General features: G+C 42.0%; 2 protein-coding genes across 5 annotated transcripts; one reads left to right on the top strand and one right to left on the bottom strand.

Annotated features, from left to right (window-relative positions):
- Positions 1–1,048: 1,048 nt before the first annotated feature.
- LOC121547278 (chromobox protein homolog 1-like) lies at positions 1,049–8,513 on the top strand. Of its 3 annotated transcripts, XM_041858454.2 has the most exons (8): positions 1,049–1,478; positions 2,259–2,319; positions 2,458–2,542; positions 4,917–5,034; positions 6,760–6,961; positions 7,095–7,257; positions 7,351–7,445; positions 7,768–8,513. In XM_041858454.2, exons 4-8 carry the CDS (start codon positions 4,968–4,970, stop codon positions 7,910–7,912), a joined length of 672 nt encoding a protein of 223 aa, XP_041714388.1. In that variant the 5' UTR covers positions 1,049–1,478; positions 2,259–2,319; positions 2,458–2,542; positions 4,917–4,967; the 3' UTR covers positions 7,913–8,513. The 3 variants fall into 3 exon arrangements, with proteins under 3 accessions (XP_041714388.1, XP_041714389.1, XP_041714390.1); XM_041858455.2 differs by lacking the exon at positions 4,917–5,034 and having other exon boundaries at positions 1,055–1,478; XM_041858456.2 differs by lacking the exons at positions 2,259–2,319; positions 4,917–5,034 and having other exon boundaries at positions 1,055–1,478.
- Positions 8,514–8,689: 176 nt separating this feature from the next.
- On the bottom strand, positions 8,690–20,381 carry LOC121547277 (endoplasmic reticulum membrane sensor NFE2L1). 2 transcript variants are annotated; one of them, XM_041858452.2, is made up of 6 exons: positions 20,133–20,381; positions 17,740–18,573; positions 12,877–13,101; positions 12,678–12,770; positions 12,372–12,530; positions 8,690–12,285 (listed from the first exon to the last, which is right to left on the bottom strand). In XM_041858452.2, the coding sequence occupies exons 2-6, from the start codon at positions 18,292–18,294 to the stop codon at positions 10,912–10,914; spliced, it is 2,406 nt and encodes an 801-aa protein (XP_041714386.1). In that variant the 5' UTR covers positions 18,295–18,573; positions 20,133–20,381; the 3' UTR covers positions 8,690–10,911. The 2 variants fall into 2 exon arrangements, with proteins under 2 accessions (XP_041714386.1, XP_041714387.1); XM_041858453.2 differs by lacking the exon at positions 20,133–20,381 and adding an exon at positions 19,413–19,768.
- Positions 20,382–20,903: the final 522 nt, after the last annotated feature.

Raw genomic sequence — 20,903 nt, 5'->3', positions numbered from 1 at the left:
ACAGACAATTATGTACGGTACAATATGTATGTCCAATATGAGCGAACGATTGGATTTAAGCTGATTGGCCACTCTTTAAGGGCCGCAAAATGAGCAGCAAAACTCCTTGGAATATAAACTCTGGATTTGGAAAGTTTAAGTGCTCCTGAGTAGAATCAACCCCCTTTTTACTGCGACACAATATACAGGAAATTGCGCACGGTGCAATATTTATGTCCATTATGAAAAACCAATAGAATTTAAGCTGATTGGCCACTCTTTAAGTGCCGCAAGATGAGCAGCAACGCTCCTCTTTTACCATCTTCATTGCGGGACTTTTATTTTGAAGGGAAATCGCCGAGGTCACGGCCTTATGGCGCTTTCAAGACAACTGGGAACTCGGATAAAAACGTGGTCAAATAATGACGTCAGTGATCTTCAGGTCACAAAAACAGAGCTCTAGAAAGATGCCCGAGGTTCCGACTTGGATTACCGTTCAAAACGAGTTCCCAGTTGTCTTTAACGCATTGGAGTTTGAAGTTGGAGATTTCCGAGTTCCCAGTTGTTTTGAACGCGGCATTATTCTTGCTAGGTCCGTGCTATCCGGGATCTTTGGGACGTCCATACCCCCCATTTAAATTGACATTAAAAATGGTAAAGGCAGGGCTGTCAAACTCATTCCATGGAGGGCAGAGTGTCTGCAGGTTTTTGTTTTTTTCCCCTTTCAATTAAGACCTAGACAACTAGGTGAAGGGAGTTCCTTACTAATTAGTGACTTTAATTCATCAATCAAGTACAAGGGTGAAGCGAAAACACGCAGACACTCGGCCCTCCGTGAAATGAGTTTGACACATGTGGGTTAAGGTAAGAGTTATAGTTAAAGGGTAGCGATGTCCCAAGCATCCCGGATAGCTAATTGCTTATTCTTGCTAGCTTCCCAGTGGTATTTTTGTTTACTAAAATCATAGACGTCAGTCGCGACGTAATATCCGTTTCTGGGCAAACTCAAAGCATTTTGTTTTATTAAATTAAAAAGTCGCCCTTTTACCTTCATATGAAATGTTATAGCGCCGACACTTTTGACCTAGCTAAAATATTATGGACAGGATAAAATTATACGCATTTAGTAGAAAAGGCTGGGTTAAAATTGAACATGTTCGAGCGGGAGCGGACAGATACCTCGCTCATACACTCACTTCAGCTCGACCGACTAACTAATCTATAGAACATCTGAGAAACCTAGCTAGCTAGCTACACGAGATAACTTTGGTTTCGTCGGGAAATCCACACAATGTGGAGTTGATGCACGTGTACAAACGGTGTTCTTTTTTTTATTTATCGGACACGATCAATTTACCTTACGCAAGCTCATATTTGATTTAATATAATAAGCTAAACTGATTTATATAAGAAATTATAACCCAGGTTATTTTGCTAATCATATCTCAACATAATTTAAAGACAGAGACTATTTTCCCTGTCGAATAACTCGTTTTGAGGTGAGTTAACGCTCCATTATATCCTTGCTCTCTTAACGTTAGCTACCTGCACGTTTGTGTTGGGAGATCGTTTCTAGCTACTGTTATACAGCTACAGCGTGTATCTAGCTACGGAAAGATAATATACAATGCATTTCCATATACATTGCACCTTTGTTAGCTAGATAGCTAACACATTCAGAATTTGCATGCTAGCGGAGTAGTGCTGCTTTTATTTTATTTTTAAACCAATATGGAGGAGGAGAGTGGCGTGTGTACTAGTAGTGGAGAGCTCGCCCGACTCGCTGCTGGACCATGACTCTGTAAAGCTGGCTATCTTGTTAAATAGCTAAATAACACAGGCAGCAAGCTAGACTGTTAACTGAGTTTTCAAACCATCTTTGGCTAACTGATCATTATTTGCACATCATGATACAGTATGACCAAATAGTTTCTAAACGATCTTTGACTTTGGTATCACCTCGTATTGTAAGCGGTAGCTAGCTAGCCCTTTGATTGTTGTACAGATCGAAGGATGTGTGTTAATGCACCATCTCCTGCATGATGGCCACAGTAATAAAATTGGAGCTGCAGGTGACCAACCTATCCATATTCTCGTGCTTCTCTTGAGCGCTGTGCTCATTGGATGTTTGAAATTTGCGCACTGGTCTCTTGACGCACATCCCTTTTAATTATCTACCGAAACATTAAACAACTTACTGTGACATTAGGCTTAGTAAACCTGTAATAACCATTCACTCCCTAAAGTTCTTACATGCTTTTTTACCCACCTACGTCAAGGGCCCCTGCTAGAGAACTCGAAATAAAACTGCAACTACCAATTGGATATCACGAAAAAGGGGTAAAAAGTACCAAAAAAATAAAACATTGATATATAGACATGTAGCCACTCATGAATCACCTTCTCTCCAATGTTATTTTTTTCCTTTATACCTTATTCATTCCTGACCCCCATTGCCCTATTCTTGACTTTGACCAGGAACCAACTGCTGGTCCCACGGTCTACCTGATGAGTATGAGCGAGATTACAGAACCTTCTAATGATGCTCCCACTCTTACTGAAGGTCTTATAACATTTTTCATACATACAATTTCACTGTTTTGTCTGTGTGGGGTAAGGGAGCATATGTTTTTGTAAAAGTCAAGCTGCTATGTCTACTAACAAATCTACTTCTGCAGCTATGGGTAACATAGGTGTTTATCATTTATGTGTGGCACTCAGTGTTGTGACTTTCCCATCTACCTCTCATGTGTTTCACTGAATTACAGTATATCAATTCAAAAGGTAAGGCTACCTGTCTCACAAGATGCCATAGAGCAGGGCTCTCCAACTGTGTTCCTGGAGAGCTACCATTCTGTAGGTTTTCAGTCCAACCCCAGTTGTAAGTAACCTGATTCAGTTTATCAACCAGCTAATTAATTAGAATTAGGTGCGCTAGATTAAGGTTGGAGTGAACCTACAAGACGGTAGCTCTCCAGGAACAGGGTTGGAGAGCCTTGCCATAGAGCTTAGCATTTGTAGGCTTTAAAGGGACAATCTGTAGTTGCTACATCCATTTTTTAAATAAAGATTAGCAAGAAAATGGTATAAAATAAAAAATACTGAGCTATTGTATGCTCAAAAAAAGGGGGAAATTATATTATTTTATACAATTGCTCAGAGAAAGAGATTTTATTAAACATGTACTAGAAGGAAAAAAAAAAAAGAGGGGTCAAAATTAATAGCACCCCTGTTTTCAATACGGCACTGAGCCTTTTTCTAAAATGTTTTATGAGATTGGAGAACACATTGGGGGGGGGTCTTAGACCATTCCTCCATACAGAATCTTCCCAGATCCTTGATATCCTTCGTCTGCGCTTATGGACGGCCCTCTCCAAAATCAAACCACAGGTTTTCAATGGGGTTCATGTCCATAGACTGAGATGGCCATTGCAAAATGTAGATTTTTTTTGGGGGTAAATTAACAATTTCTTTTTGGGATTTTGATGTGTGCTTGGGGTTATTATCACATCCTTCTTTCGATGCCAAACCCACCATTGGTGTGTGTGTGTGTGTGTGTGGCCAAAGAGCTCTATTTTTCAGTCATCCAACAAATGTAAACGTATGGAGTTTGCTAAATGGCATTGGATTGGAACCGGTGCTATGGTCAGATGACATGACAATAGAGCTCTTTGGCCACGCACACCAGTGGTGGGTTTGGTGGCGAAAGAAGGATGTGATAAGCGGAAAATAACCCCATACCTACTGTAAAATATGGTGGTGGATCTTTGATGTTATGGGGCTATTTTGCTTCCACTGGTCTTGAGGTTCTTGTTAAGGTCAACAGCATCATGAACTTTACCCAGTACCAGGACATTTTAGCCAAAAACCTGGTTGCCTCTGCCAGGAGCAGTGACGACCCGTCATTTAGGGCAGGTGGGGCAGTGCCTGTTTTGCATGTTATTTTGGCATTAATACATGTCACATATCAGTTTGCAAACAATGTATAATTTAAAAAATATATAATCTTTGAGTTAATAAAGCCGCATACAAACATGGTTTCTTTTTTGCTTTCTTGAGTAAGGCAGCTTCAAAATGCAGGTTTCAGCCTAGCTCAGTGCTTTCTGTGGTGGTGGGGCAGCCAGCGGAAAATACGGAGCGTAGGGGTTGGTAATGTTCTCTAGTTGCGCCGTGATTGGCTCAGTGTTCTGTCACTCATGGGGACACTATGTCACTGCCAAATCTAAGGGTAGAGCTCGAAAATTCAAGCCCCTTGGGTGCTGCCATAGAGTTATATTAGAAGTGCCCATCCAAGAAGGCTCAAGGTCATTGGCCACAGATAAAATGACGTCAAATCACATTATATCTACAGTAGCTTTGATTGGACTGATCATGTCAACATCATGCTTTCAAAATCTTAGCTAGCAGTCATCATCATGAATCAAGTCAACTATCTACTGGCAAATCCTTATCATATGAAGAGAAATAATGAAGAGAAGTTATAGATAAAACGTATCGTGCTCATCGGCCAATAGACATAAACATTACACAATAAGTTGGAGATTGCAAATTCAACAACGAGTGGTTTGGAAGGAATCAGTGGCTAACTGCAAGCATTGCAAAGCAATCACTAGCCTGCTATTCAGTGGAGTGGATGTGTGGTCCCAATTCTGGGTTTAAGGGTCTCTCTTCCAAGCTTAAAATGATAAACATTTAACATTGGCCATGCTGTCAATCCAGCATGATATCTGCTGTGCTCAAAACAACTGTTAACTGGGAAATCTGACTTCAGTGAGTTCAAGACAACTGGGAACTTGGGAAAAATGAGCTCCAACTGGGAAAATACGTTTTGAACGGTCATCCAACTCGGAATTGTAAGTCGGGAACTCGGGCCTCTTTCTAGAGCTACGACCTGAAGATCACTGACGTCATCATGATTCGACCTTGTTTTTTTCCAGAGTTCCTAGTTGTCTTGAAAGCACCATAAATCCAAAGAATGCCAGACTTTGATGACAAAATTTTCCCACGAAGGACTTCCGCGTCACCTTCCTGTTCAAGTGAGCACAGCACAACAAGGTGAGTCCAAAAATGTATTGTACGCTGCTGCATAAATGATGTAATATGCCAAGGAGATATTTATACTGTAGCTAAGGAAGTAATACTATGTGTATGTTTTGTAGTAAGCTGTTAGTAGCCCATGTGCCTCACCCTAATAATTTGGTCTATTTTCCCCTCTTAATTTCACCTACTGTTCTGACATGGTGGTGACATGTAGCCTAGAACCTGTTTTAGAGAAATGTAATCATTGAATATTGTAAGAGCTTTCATTGTCTGCTTATATGTCCCCTTTATTTATCCTACGGTTCTGACTTGGTGTACAGGGAGAACACTGTAAGAACGGCCCATGTTCTGAATTCTGTCGCTGTACATTTCAAAAGTGCTGAACAAATAGTGATATTGACTACGTCCGTCCTAGCTCGCTCATTAATGTCTTAATCGAAATTACGGATTGCCTCTTATCCGCTTGTTGTCCCCTTATGCCATAGTTTGTACATCTCAATTGTCAGTAGAAACCACATTTGTTTTAGCAAGTCAGCCATATCAGCTATGTTTTTAAAAAAAGGCATTAAATGAGGCTGAATGAACTGTTTCGATGCCAGACAAGGCTCCGCTGATAGCCAGGTGTAGCAGTGGTAAGGTGTTGGGACTCTGCTTTTGGGACAGCTTTATGTAGGCCCTAACAGTTTGTGGGCACAGTTTGTCATCGTTATAGTGCAATTAATGTATTGTTTAGTGTTGCGTTGTGTAGTTTTGCTGGCATGCATCCCCAACATTTATTTTGTTTCTTTGCCCCACCAAGATTGACATGCTAAAATCGCCACTGGCCAGGAGACTGAAGCTTGGCCACAAGTGGATCTTGCAGCAAGACAATAACCCCAAGCACACATCAAATTCCACAAAGAAATGGTTAATTTACCACAATCAAAGTTTGTGGTCAATCAAAGTCTCTGGATATGAACCCCATTGAAAATATTATGGTTTGAATTGTCAGAGGGCTGTCCATAAGCGCAGACGAAGGATAGCGAGAATCTGGCAAGATTCTGTATAGAGGAATGGTCTAAGATCCTTCCCAATGTGTTCTTCAATCTCATAAAACGTTTTAGAAAAAGGATTGGTGCTGTTATCCTTGCAAGGGGAGTGTGCCGGAAAACTTTACTCCTATCTTTTATACTTTTTTTATGACTTGTTAAACAAAATCTCTTTCTCTGAGCAATTGTGTTAGTATAAAGTAATCAAATTTCCTATTTTTTTTATTTTTTTGCATACAATATAGCTCAGGATTTGTATTTATTTTATACAGTCTTTTTTGCTCATCTTTATTAAGGATGCCAATAATTTCAGTCATGACTGAATACACAGTAATTCTTGAAAAATATAACTTAAATGCCTCATTAACTTAGTTAAGCTGTCACACCCCATCAGAACCCAAAATATAAGCTTGTTTTTCTCCAATGTTTGTAAACATAGTAAATGTGAACAAACACTATAGCCTCAACATGCTTAAAACTATCATTTTGATATATTGGGTGGTCAGTCCTGCAACCATAGCGCTGTCTATGAATTTGAGATTGGTGAAATTTCTCCAGGCCCATCCCTTAGCTTTTTACCAAAACAGAGGCGGGGAGTCACTTTATTGTTTCAACGGGGGATTTCCCCTTTAATGAAAAGTTCAGTATAAGTGTCACCGTCAACAGAGTGGGCGTTGTCTGGAGACGTGATTTGCTGTTCCTGCACCCACAGCTAACATTAACCCTGCAACAACAGCCCCCATCCAGTCTGAGGTGATGATGACGACGCCGGCTGAGAAGACACAGGAGAAGAAGGCTGAGGATGTTGTGGCCGTGGAGGAAGAGGAAGAAGAATATGTGGTGGAGAAAGTTTTGAATCGAAGGGTGGTGAAAGGGAGAGTGGAGTACCTTCTTAAGTGGAAAGGCTTTTCTGAGTGAGTTTACACAATACAGATGTGATATGTATTTTTGTATCCCTATGTGGAATGCTTGTATTGACCAAACAAAACCCCTCTTTCACTCCAATGCTGTTTTCTGGCTTAATTAACACTGACTTTGTTTCTTCAGTGATGACAACACATGGGAGCCAGAGGATAATTTGGACTGTCCTGACCTGATTGCACAGTTTCTGCAGAAACAGAAATCAGCTCATGAGTCTGTAGGCAAGAGGAAGTCTGCAGAGCCTAGTGTGGAAGGAGAGGAAAGTCGACCCAAGAAGAAAAAAGATGACGTAAGTCCTAAAGACAGAAGCGTGTACACAGATGGAATCGTTTTGTCTTTTTCACATTTAGTGACATTGAGTGACACTCTCCCTGTGTTTTAGCCAGAGAAACTAAGGGGCTTTGCTCGAGGTTTGGATCCAGAAAGGATTATTGGTGCCACTGACTCCACTGGAGAACTCATGTTCCTCATGAAATGGTTTGTATAGCCCTTATTGCCCTATTCATTTTCATTTATTTTGACCTTTATTTATACTGGTTACTACTAGACCTAATCATGCAGCAGTAGCAAGTCAACTCATGTTGCACATACCATGTACCTGTCAATTCACATAACCCTGTGCTCTCTGTTTATCATGTGTATGCATCAATAAAAAAAAGTGGATCCATTGCCTTCAATCTCCTCATTCTGTGCATCCTGACCTATTTCATAGCACCACTACAATTCCAGAACTAGCCAGAACCCACCACTTAAGTACTCATCCAACTCGTGGTTCTCTCCACACGGCCTGTTCTTGTAGGAAAAACTCGGATGAAGCAGACCTGGTACCAGCTAAGGAAGCAAATGTGAAGTGTCCACAGGTGGTAATATCCTTCTATGAGGAGCGGCTCACATGGCACTCTTACCCCACTGAGGAGGAGGAGAAGAAGGATGACAAGAACTAGCCGTTTGGAGAGCGGTGTGAGGTATCAAGCTGGTTCTGAAGACTATAGAGGTAGTGTTAAGGGCGGATGGGGCTCTAGGCAGAGGGTCTGAGACAAGCACGACAGCATGTGGACTCCCCTTTTGGTTTAATATCACCCATCAGGTTAAAATCTATCTGGATATGACCAAAGTCAATACAGGCTATGGGTTCTCTTGAGGAAACACAACCCTGGAAGACATGTATAATGCAGTGTTAAATGTTTTAAGATTCACTCCAGTGACTATTTGGATACTACGAGATCATTTTCACATGGCAGTTGAGTAAGAGGTCCTGGCCTTTGACATTAGTGTATAGGCTGGTGGAAATGTTATCATTCATAGTCTTGTAAACAAGTCAACGGTGCCATTTTAGTTTTTCTATGTAAATGTTTTGTAGCTTATAGTGCAAAACGATGTAAATCTTTGCTCATTTTGTGACGGTTTTAGTGTATTGAGATGACAAAACATTTTTGAAAACCATATCTTTTTACTTTGCTCATTTGTCCATCTTATCATTCTAACATTTTCATTAACAGGACTAGCTTGTCTGTTTTTGGAGAATAAACAACTTGTTACAATTGTCATCTGTCTCATTCTGACAGCCTAAGCTTCAAGTTTGTGTAAATAGTTGGATACATTAAGGCCTTATGTATTTATCTTCACAAAACCTAATGATCAGACATTCTATTCCCCCCAAAGTATACTTTTACGGACACATTTCACCTCGTTATTAATCATGTAAATGATGCAGTCACAGATGAAAAAAACAAACACTTTATTAATCAATAAAATAACAATCCCAGATTGCCAGCAAATATTTCAAAGTAAACCAAAGAAACTACACAAACAAACCCAAAGCGGGCTGTGCAAAATGCAGACAAACTACAGCAAAAGAATGACAAGACACAAGAAAATATTTACAGAACAAACAAGACAATTAACAAAAGCAGTGCACTAAGAAGTAATAACTTAAGTGGGCTTTGCATTGTGTTGCAATGCAGGTGAATGTTTGCATGTCTTAATGTCAAATGTTTTAAAGTGCGAGAACTAACAACTTTTTCATTTAAATTGAGACAGCAACTTTTTTTCCTGCAAAAGTATTAGTACTGCATGAAACATCTGTTTAAAAGCAAAGTATTTTTACTTGGCTCCCCTCTGAGGGTAGTGATAACTATGAACGTTATGTGGATGAATAAGAACATAGGACATTCTCATCAGTGCAGCAACTTTCCCATCCTTCACTGTAGATCTGGGGTTCACAAATGTACTCAAATTATCTTTAAACAGCTATCTCTGCTGCATTAATAAATGGCCTAATGATCTTTTTTTGGTTAGGGGTACATGCTAAAACACAATTTGACCCCAATAAAACACACAAGCTCAGGCAATAGCACTTTAATGTTCTGATAACAGTCCAATAACCTTTGTTCTCAAAACCCTTGAATTTAGAAATGTGCTTGTGAAACAAAGGCATTCGAAAACAAGGCTCTCACTTCACATTATCCTTGTCAGTTCACTCAGTTCGATTCAGTTGGTTTACTTTTCTAATGACACGTATGACCGTAAACTATTACAGCTGGCAACTAGGCTATTCATCAACTGTCTTGTCCATTGCTTCAGGTAACTATCAAATAGAATGACCACTCCCAAGTAACTCTTTCAAAGGTTACCACTATGCAATTACTGGACAGCCAAAGGGCTTATCTCTGTCACCTTACAAGAAACAAACCAATCTAATCTTAATGATAGTAAAGATGGGTGCATTTGATTTGTAATAAACGGGACACTTCCACAGGGTTGCAGTTCATACAGTACTTCCTGCAAAGACGGCTATCAAAATCAATATTGTGAGTCTCCCTGGCCTGTAAAATTCCTGCAATGTGGTTACAGGCACAACACACAGTGTGCGATGCAATACGGGCAGGGAGTAGACCCAACATGATGAAGCCAGACCTCTAACCTAGCTTATTCTGGACAGTATGAGGATGTGTGGAAAACTAAAAGACTACCAGCAGAGCTCATCCTTAAACCTGCAGCAGAGGGATAGCCAGAGACACGGCACGATGCATACAGCCAAGCCTTAGAAGGACAAATTACAGTGCTATATAGATATACAGAAGCTGATACATTTGTAACGCAGTGTGTGCCTTCTTCCTCAGCGTCCCATCTCCTATACATCATGGCAAGCCCAAGAATACTCTCCAAGCCTCTCTTTTTTGTGTTCCAGTGTCCTAGTTCTACATCAAAGGGACTCAAAGTCAATGGCCAGTCAAAAACGGTGTTATTTGTAATAAACACATTGAGTGAGTGCAGTGTCAGACTAGCTAGACATTTGCTTAGAGAACAAGTGAAGTGCCACACATTTGGTTAGTATTTGCGGTATTGTTAAGATTATGGACTTGGTTTACCCCTCTGGTATCTTAACCCTTGACATCTCCAGGCCCTGTCTTAGCTTTCCTTTACATGTGAAACTTCTACTTACTCCAGAAACAGTCACTCCAACAATCACTCCCAAGGCCCAAGCAAGAAAACTGGTTTAACAGTCCGCTCAAAGCTGACTAACAATGGACTGGAATTTACACCCAGTTTCATGTTGACTAAATGTTTGTTTTTCCTTTAACTCAGACTTCACTTGATACCAGTCTCTTCACTGCATAACATGAAGTAATAACAACATGGCCTGGTACCAAAGATCCAGAGAAACCATTCAACCCCTTATTTTCCTTGTTCGTTCCTTTTTTCCACCCAAACAATGAAAATTCAGTATTCAAATTAAGAACTTCTGCTTCAAAGTCGTTTCCGAGAGAAAACACAGGAACCACAAAAGAAAAGGAAAAAAACCTAATGCAGGAAAAGTAGTCAACAATGCAGTTTCTTCTCACAAGAATCTTCTCAAAGAAAAAAAGACATCTCTCTTGCATCTGCAGAAATCTTCCTTCGTGACTTTAGCAAAATGAAAGAAAAGGCAACAGCTTCCTCCTCACTTCTTTTTGTCCTTTTGTTTCTTTTCGGGCTTACGGGTTTGCTGATCTGTCATGGTGTGGGGCATGATCAGAACGCTGCCGTCGGCGCTATACTGGAGTGAGTACTCGCTGGGGGGGTAGGGCCGGCCCTCCTCATCCCGAAGCTGGTTGAACACCTCCTGGTAGATGCTTTGCACTTTCTGCTTCATCTGGCGGATGGAGCGAATAAACTCCATCTTCTCCTTCAGCAGCCGCGCCTTGTCACGACGCAGGTCGTGCACTCCTTGCTCCAGGTTGATGATGGTATCCAGCTTGCGCTTGCGGCAGTTCTGGGCCGCCATCTTGTTCTTGCCACGTCTACGAATGTCGCGGACGAGGGCCAGTTGGGCCTCGCTCAGGTGGTGCTTGGACAGAAGCTCGTTGAACTCCTCTACAGGCAGATTTATGATCTTCTCGTTTGAGAAGGGGATCTTCATGGCCCGAGCCCGGCGCTCGTCGCGACTCGACTGTTTGTCCAGGAAGTCCTCTTGGGGCTGAAGCTTTGACTGCTTCTCACGGCCCATTTTCTTGCCAGTGGGAATCGGTAGCTCTGGGTGTTCATCGAACGATGAAGATAGTGGTAAATTGTAGGTGTGATTGTGGTTGATGTCGAGCTGAGGGAGCCCGTGGAACTGGGAGGGGTCCTGGTAGCTCATGCGGCAGAGCTTGTTGAACTCGGGCTGGTAGCCCCCCACAGCACCTTCTTCTGGTTCCACAGTGGCTGACTCAGAGTCAGTGCTGTATCCCACAGCCCCTTCCTCTGAGAAGGTGGCAGAGGTGGAGGAGGAGGTGGCGGAGGAGCAGGAGGTCTCAGAGCTGCTCGGGGAGGCTGGGCTGTGACTGGAGTCTAGGGAGAGGCCTGAGTCCGAGTCGAGTTCATCCTCCAGCTGAGAGGCCTGGGCCTGGCTGAAGCCCTCCTCCATTGCCAGGTCCAGCAGGCTGATCTCATCCAGCATAGACTCCTCCAGCAGACTGCTGAAGGGATCAGGCACCACTGGGGTGGAAGTGATGTTGTTGGTGCTGTTCAGAGGCGGTGGGAGAAAGAGTCCAGTCAGGTTGGTGGCTCCGAATGTAGAGTTGACGTTGGAGGAGTTGCTGGAGGACATTCTAAGCAAGGGGGGCCGTGCGGTGCTAGTGGCATCTATCACTGGATTGAAAAGTGTGGGAAAGTCCTGGCTGCAGCTAGGGAGGGAGGCCTGGTGAAGGCTGACATCTTGGTGGATAAGGGTGGAGGAACGAGTAAGTCCAAAGCTTCCAACGGAGCCTGACTCGCTTGTGCTGCCACTGGTATTGGCACTGTTGGAAGTAGTGCTGAGGAAGGAGTTCTCGGAGGTGTTATTAACCTCCATTTCCTTCAAAAGAGAAAAAATTGGTTAGAGAAATTAACAAAACTTTTTTTTACTGGAGAACCAGTTGTGATTAAAGCGCAAGGACAAACCTGTAGTTCCATGATAGCCATGATGTCTTGCCACTGCTGCTCCAGGTCCAACTGGGGCACAGGCTGGGGTAACGGGGGAGGCTGTGGTAGGCCCCGAGATGTGGATGGAGCTTCTTCATTGGCCACCGCAAGCTCAGCTGTGACTACAGGGGCTGGAAACTGATAAGATGTTTACCTTTAAAAGTCTCACAATCATTTTTGGGATTTCCTTAGCCTATAATGTCAATATAGCATTTGTAATATCATGGTTTGTTTAACTTAATTTCAAGATGCTTGTCTCCTAAAACAGCTTGCAAATGTCTTTACCTCAGGAGATTCTTCTCCGAAAGGGAAGGTGGCCTCCAGCAGCCTTAGGCATTCCTGCAGGGACAGTGAGGTCTGAGAGCCAAGGCCTGGGAGCTGGGGGAGGGGAGGGGGAGAAGCAGACAGCACAGAGGTCACTCCCTTTACTATCAACTGCAGTGGACACACGATCATGAAAAACACAATCTGTGCCCTTAGCTACCTGCTCTGGTATGCTCTCCCCGGTCTCTCCATCCACAGGCTGAGCCTCTTGAAGGTTCACTCCATTCCTCCATCTCTCCTGTGCCTCTGCTCTTTCCTCCTCCTCCTCCTCCGGGCTGGGCTTTTCCGCCTCACTCGCCTTCTGGCGGCTGCTATAGTTGAACACTTCCCGTCCTGCCCCAAGGTCGATATCCTGTCGCCACAGGATGTCAATCAAATCAATGTCCTGAAAAAGACATGACATGAAAAAGATGTTAGGACTACAAAGAAAAGAGCCCTCTTGATTGAGTTGCACAACATCTTGTCTTACACAACTTAATTCTAAATAAAAAGCACTTCAAGGAAAGAGAGAACTACAGTGCCTTCAGAAAGTATTCACACCCCTTGACGTTTTCAAAAAAATGTGTTACAGCCTGAATTTAAAATGGATTAAATTGAGATTGTGTCACTGGCCTACACACAATGCCCAATAATGTCAAAGTGGAATGATGTTTTTAGAAATGTTTACAAATTAATTTAAAATTAAAAGCTGAAATGTCTTGAGCCAATAAGTATTCAACCCCTTTGTTATGGCAAGCCTAAATAAGTTCAGGAGTAAACATTTGCTTAACAAGTCACATAATAAGTTGCATGGACTCACCGTGTGCAATAATAGTGTTTAACATGATTTTTGAATGACTACCTCATCTCTGTACCCCACACATACAATTATCTGTAAGGTCCCTCAGTCGAGCAGTGAATTTCAAACACCGATTCAACCAGAAAGACCAGGGAGGTTTTCCAATGCCTCGCAAAGAAGGGCACCTATTGGTAGATGGGTAAAAATAAAAAAAGCAGACATTGAATATCCCTTTGAGCATTGTGAAGTTATTAAATTATACTTTGGATGGTGTATAAATACACCCAGTTACTACAAAGATGCAGGCTTCCTTCCTAACTCAGTTGCCAGAGAGGAAGGAAACCACTCAGGGATTTCACCATGAGGCCAATGGTGACTTTAAAACAGTTAGAGTTTAATGGCTGTGACAGGAGAAGGATGGATGGATCAACTACAGTGGGGAAAAAAAGTATTTAGTCAGCCACCAATTGTGCAAGTTCTCCCACTTAAAAAGATGAGAGAGGCCTGTAATTTTCATCATAGGTACACATCAACTATGACAGACAAAATGAGAAAAAAATATCCAGAAAATCACATTGTAGGATTTTAAATTAATTTATTTGCAAATTATGGTGGAAAATAAGTATTTGGTCAATAACAAAAGTTTCTCAATACTTTGTTATATACCCTTTGTTGGCAATGACACAGGTCAAACGTTTTCTGTAAGTCTTCACAAGGTTTGAACACACTGTTGCTGGTATTTTGGCCCATTCCTCCATGCAGATCTCCTCTAGAGCAGTGATGTTTTGGGGCTGTCGCTGGGCAACACGGACTTTCAACTCCCTCCAAAGATTTTCTATGGGGTTGAGATCTGGAGACTGGCTAGGCCACTCCAGGACCTTGAAATGCTTCTTACGAAGCCACTCCTTCGTTGCCCGGGCGGTGTGTTTGGGATCATTGTCATGCTGAAAGACCCAGCCACGTTTAATCTTCAATGCCCTTGCTGATGGAAGGAGGTTTTCACTCAAAATCTCACGATACATGGCCCCATTCATTCATTCCTTTACACGGATCAGTCATCCTGGTCCCTTTGCAGAAAAACAGCCCCAAAGCATGATGTTTCCACCCCTATGCTTCACAGTAGGTATGGTGTTCTTTGGATGCAACTCAGCATTCTTTGTCCTCCAAACACGACGAGTTGAGTTTTTACCAAAAAATTCTATTTGGTTTCATCTGACCATATGACGTTCTCCCAATCCTCTTCTGGATCATCCAAATGCACTCTAGCAAACTTCAGACGGGCTTGGACATGTACTGGCTTAAGCAGGGGGACACGTCTGGCACTGCAGGATTTGAGTCCCTGGCGGCGTAGTGTGTTACTGATGGTAGGCTTTGTTACTTTGGTCCCAGCTCTCTGCAGGTCATTCACTAGGTCCCCCCATGTGGTTCTGGGATTTTTGCTCACCGTTCTTGTGATCATTTTGACCCCACGGGGTGAGATCTTGCGTGGAGCCCCAGATCGAGGGAGATTATCAGTGGTCTTGTAGGTCTTCCATTTCCTAATAATTGCTCCCACAGTTGATTTCTTCAAACCAAGCTGCTTACCTATTGCAGATTCAGTCTTCCCAGCCTGGTGCAGTTCTACAATTTTGTTTCTGGTGTCCTTTGACAGCTCTTTGGTCTTGGCCATAGTGGAGTTTGGAGTGTGACTGTTTCAGGTTGTGGACAGGTGTCTTTTATACTGATAACAAGTTCAAACAGGTGCCATTAATACAGGTTACGAGTGGAGGACAGAGGAGCCTCTTAAAGAAGAAGTTACAGGTCTGTGAGAGCCAGAAATCTTGCTTGTTTGTAGGTGACCAAATACTTATTTTCAACCATAATTTGCAAATAAATTCATTAAAAATCCTACAATGTGATTTTCTGGATTTTTTTTCTCAATTTGTCTGTCATAGTTGACGTGTACCTATGATGAAAATTACAGGCCTCGCTCATCTTTTTAAGTGGGAGAACTTGCACAATTGGTGGCTGACTAAATACTTTTTTCCCCCACTGTACATTGTAGTTACTCCACAACACTAACTTAAATGACAGAGTGAAAAGAAGGAAGCCTGTACAGAATACAAATATCCCAAAACATGCATCCTGTTTGCAATAAGGAACTAAAGTAAAACTGCAAAAAATGTCCCAAAGAAATTAACTTTATGTCCTGAATACAAAGCATTGTGTTTGGGGCAAATCCAACACAACACTGAGTACCAATCTTCATATTTTCAAGCATGGTGGTGGCTGCATCATGTTATGGGTATGCTTGTCATCGGCAAGGACTAGGGAGTTAATAAATCTAAGTACAGGCAAAATCTAAGTACAATAAATCTAAGTACAGGCAAAAAAATCCTTGAGGAAAACCTGGTTCAGTCTGCTTTCCAACAGACACTGGGAGACAAATTCATCTTTCAGAAGGACGATAACCTAAAACACAAGGCCAAATACACACTGGAGTTGCTTACCAAGATGACATTGAATGTTCCTGAGTGGCCTAGTTAGAGTTTTGACTCAAACCGGCATGAAAATATATGGCAAGACTTGAAAATGGCTGTCTAGCAATGATCAACAACCAACTTGACAGATCTTGAAGAATTTTTAAAATAATAATGTGCAAATTGTACAATCCAGGTGTGCAAAGCTCTTAGAGACTTACAGCTGTAATCGCTGCCAATGGTAATTCTAACATATCTTCCCTCATCGGTGTGAATACTTATGTAAATGAGAATGTTGTATTTCCTTTAAAAAAAAAAAATTATAATATGATTTTTCATTATGGGGTATGGTGTGTAGATGGGTGAGAAAAAAATTATATTTAACCCCTTTTGAATTCAGGTGGTAGCACAACAAAATGTGGAATAAGTCAAGGGGTATGAATACTTTGACGGTCCTGTACTTGACTGTGGTGCAAAAATCAAAGATGCCTATACCTGTGATACTGTGTGCATTACATTTGGATATTTTCATCCTCAGGTCAACACAAGGAGTGATATATAATACGATAAAAAAATTGTCCAGTGAAAATCTCATTTTTAAAAGTTCATATTCTATTTGCTCATATCCAAATAATGTTGTTGACTCATCCTATACTCATGTGGCCAAAGCATAAATTGGAGAAAAAAATCCACTTCAAAAACCCCACCTCAAACTTGTGTCTCAAACAGACTTGCTATTTCCTCACAGAGGATGAGTTGGATGAGCTGGCCAATCAGCAGTCTACTGGCATTAATATTTTTTCATGACCAGTATACGCCTAGACAACATTCTGTTGTTGGGGTATGCCCACACCATTCCAACACAGAAAAGCTGCTTTTTTAACATACTTATCCTTTGGAAGGAAAACTATTTCACTCATAGTATAATTCATTATAGGAAATATTTCATAGAAATCTTGAAACACTGGACAGTTACTTTAAAAGTCAGATCATGTAACTTCAGATCATGTAAGCAGGGATGGGCAATTGATGGGGTGGGGGCCATAAAAAATCATGAGGGGCCGAAGTGGCTCGCAGGTCTGCATACCAACATCAATGCATATCCACACTAGCAGTCAGAGCTGGCCCTAGCCTTTTGGAGGCCTAAGTTAACCCCCCACCCCCCCGGCAAAACACGAGCTGACATTGGCTAATTGAGTGACTGTCAGTGACTGACATAAGTGCTGACGCACAACCAAATTTCGAAATTGCACCTGATGTATTCTACTATTCTAACTCTCAACATATTAACGTGAGACCCCAACTGAGTTCCTAAAAATAAATATATATCTATCCACGGGGGCCGCCAGTTGCCCATCCCTGATGTAAGCCCACTAATGCAACCGTAGCCACTTAATTACCATAAAAGCATGTGATCCATTCGGACTTAGTTAATTCTACTTTAACAATGGCTTAGTGTCGCCCAAAACCACACTGCCTCCGAGTGGTGGTCCTGTGACTATTAGGGGCACGGATGATTCTAATGCAAGGACATTACAATAATGCAAATAACACAGATTACACAATAATGCCAGAAATAACTTCAATTTCATTAAAATTGTGATTTATCAAGGTTCACACATACAAGGCGTCTCTAATATACAGCTAAATACAGTAATCTGAGAAGTAGGCCTACATCCTCCTAGTAACACATCCCTCCCTGTACATTACAATAGAAGTGCCATGCCTCAGCTTGGCATAGTCTTGTGAGCCTGAGTAGAGGTGAGATCATCGCATGCTTTCCTACCTCTTTGGTGAGGTCATCGTTGCCATCCCTGTTGCTCTGCTCCTGGCTGTCCTCGGGGGCCACGGCTCCCAGGGTGCTGTCCTCTCCACTCGGGTTGTAGGTGGACTCAGGCGCTCCGCCGCCACCCCTCATGGCCGGGGCTTCGGAGTTGTTCACGTCCTCCAGGCCGGCCCCATTGTCCAGGGTGATGCTGGGGCTGGACTGGCTGGCGGCGGACACCACAGTCTCAGGGTCACGGTGCACCAGCCACGTGCTCAGCTCTGGACTGGGCACTGACAGGCGATCCAGCTGGCGCACCTGGTTCAGCAGCCGGCGGGTGGTAAAGAACTGGTCGAGGTCCACACTCTTGGGATGGATGCCATACCCGTCCAGCGTGTTGCGGAGGTTGTGGAACTGCGTCTGGGTGTAGGCCGAGCTGGGGCCTAGGATGATCTCCCGCAGTGGGGGCAGCTGATTGCTCAGGTAGGTGTCCAGGTCCACCCGCACCCCAATGAGACTCAGGAGGATGGTGAACTGAATCAGGCCCTCTGTGAAGTACTTTTTCAGGTAAAGCATTTCTTTACAAAGGAACAAAAAGTGAAAGTAAAAAATTTAAACAAGGGACAAACTAGTGGCACAATAGTTGATACTGAGATAAAGACTGGGATAAACAATTAAAGTATGAAAATTGCAGATACGACAGAAGAGGGACTTTTGCGACTTTCTCTTTTCGCAGTATTGTGCAGAGTTCGCTTAAAATGTGAATAGAATAGAGAGGGTTTCTGCGGTCTTGAATGCACATCCAATATCAGTCAAAGGGTAAACCGTGTTCTAGGTCAGTAAGTCCTCCCATACCTGCAGAGACAGACAGACAGAGAGATCAAGGCCAAATTAAACCTTATTTTCTTGGTATTGATGCTTTAAAAAATTTTATGACAGGATAAAGAAATATGAATTAGTTGAGTAAACAAGCTTAGATTAAATGTTAGGTTAAATGTCCTCCAACCTAAGCCTGTGTACTACAGTCTGATTTCACAGTAAAAAATAAATACATGTAAATTACACTACATAATGTCAAAATAATATATTACATGACATAACAGAAGCTGAATGCATCAAATATTGTTCAGACCAGATGAAATGTGAGTATGGCCTCAGGTATTGAAACAAACCTGCTTTTCCTCAAACGTGTACCATGGGCAGTCAGCCACACAAGATTTAAGATGACCAAATTCACTGATAACCAACATGAATAGCCCAATCAAACGCACACTAAACTCATAACCATAAACCAAACATATGCACTGCCAGTGCAGAGGCAATGAATGCAAAAACAAACCGTAACTCATATTCCACATATTTCTATGGGAGGGAACAATAGAAACATACTTCTTAGCAGCAAACCATCACATCGCCACTTCCTAAAGCAGTGGTTTTCAAACCTCTCCTTGGGGACCCAAAGCTGTTCCATGTATTTGATCTATTCCAGAGCAAACACACCTGACTCCAATTGTCAACTAATCATAAAGCCCTTGCGAGCTAGTTCAGGGCTACAGTAAAATTGTTAACTGGGGGTCCCCGAGGAGAGGTTTGAAAACCACTGTCTCTAGAGAACACACTGTACCTCAACCCCAATTCAAGAAGGCCAATTTGACATGCCAACCTGACAATGCACAACAACTGAAATGCATCACCTAGGTCAGTGCATAACAGGAATAGATGTGAAGGTGAAAGAGGGAGGGTCTCGGGTTCTCCTCCAGTAGCTACGCTTCATTACTCCCATCCCTAGCAGTCTCCCTCTCATCCATTTGCTTTTCAAGATCTGCAGCTTACCGATGTATCACTCACACAATTACATTAAAATAATAGCAATAAAAATGATGCATCAGTATATCTGTCAATAATGTTTCAAAGTAGGCAGCCTATCAACATCGTAGCCAGCATCCACCGGTATTTCTCGTCCAGAGGGAAGTGTTGATAGCGTTCATTTCCGATATCAAGCAACCTCCCTAACAACAAGTGGCGCAGAGATGACTGACAGGCTGGTGAACCATTCACAAGCCAAGGATACGATCACAACATTGGATTCTCACAAATGTTAACCAATGGGGAAAAGATGGGGGCGGGATGTTGAGGTGACAGCAACGGGGGAAGAGAAATTGCTAAGATGTAACGTTAGCTAGCTAACTGTTACTATGTATTTTAAAACAATGTATTGCATTACCAATCTCAACTAAACGTACACACAAGAAGCAGATAATGCATCCGCCTACTTTACGTCGCTTGTCCAAAACATTCAAGCGCAATTAGCTACAAGCTAACGTTATGTAGCTAGCCAACGTTCGCTAGCTAGCAAAGCTAGTTGGCTAACGTTAGCTAGCTAGCTAGCTAGCTAAAACCTATTTTATACTTACGCGTGGAGATTTTATACATCTGCCTGTATGCCCACAAGTCGGCCACCTTCTATAACCATTATTTGATTTCAGAAGAGTTCTCTCATATGTTTTATTTTCATTACACAATGTCATTATCCACCCTTTCCCCCCATTGAATGGCCCACCATGACTTGCAATATTTCTGCTTGCTAGCTAACAGCAGCGCATCTGACACCAAAACACGCTTCCTACAGAGCGTGCGTAGAACATTCTAGAGCGCATGTTTACATCACCGGAGTGAAAATCCACGAATTTAATCGACTGGCTTCACAAATTAATTATTCAGTTAGGCTAAAAAAAAGCCATCTTCATGTCATATTAAGATTTTGAAATTATGGAAATTGAATACAACAATCAGACCTTTCTATAAAATGAGTCGATTTCTGTGGGCTATATGCTTCCAAATCATTTGAGAAATAGGATGGGCTGCCTATGAATTATCTAATAATTCACAAAGAAAGTGAAAAACTGGTTTCACAATTATACCTAGGCTATTATGCCTGTGTAACAACATGTGTTATGAAACGTTTTATGCCATGTTTGTTTCTTAACATTTTATTTTATTTTCCTTTCTACTATTTTCTAATCATCCTCTTATTTTAAAGGTCCAATGCAACCGTTTTTATCTCAATTTTAATCATTTCTGGATAACAATTAAGTACCTTATTGTGATTTTTTTCAAATAAAATTGTAAAAAATAAACAAAAATAGCTTCTTTACAAAGAGCAATTTCTCAAGCAAGAATTTTGC

The sequence above is a fragment of the Coregonus clupeaformis genome, chromosome 31 (genome assembly GCF_020615455.1).
Source record: "Coregonus clupeaformis isolate EN_2021a chromosome 31, ASM2061545v1, whole genome shotgun sequence".
In the NCBI taxonomy this organism is placed as follows: Eukaryota; Metazoa; Chordata; class Actinopteri; order Salmoniformes; family Salmonidae; genus Coregonus; species Coregonus clupeaformis.
This window is presented reverse-complemented; position numbering and strand designations above follow the sequence as displayed.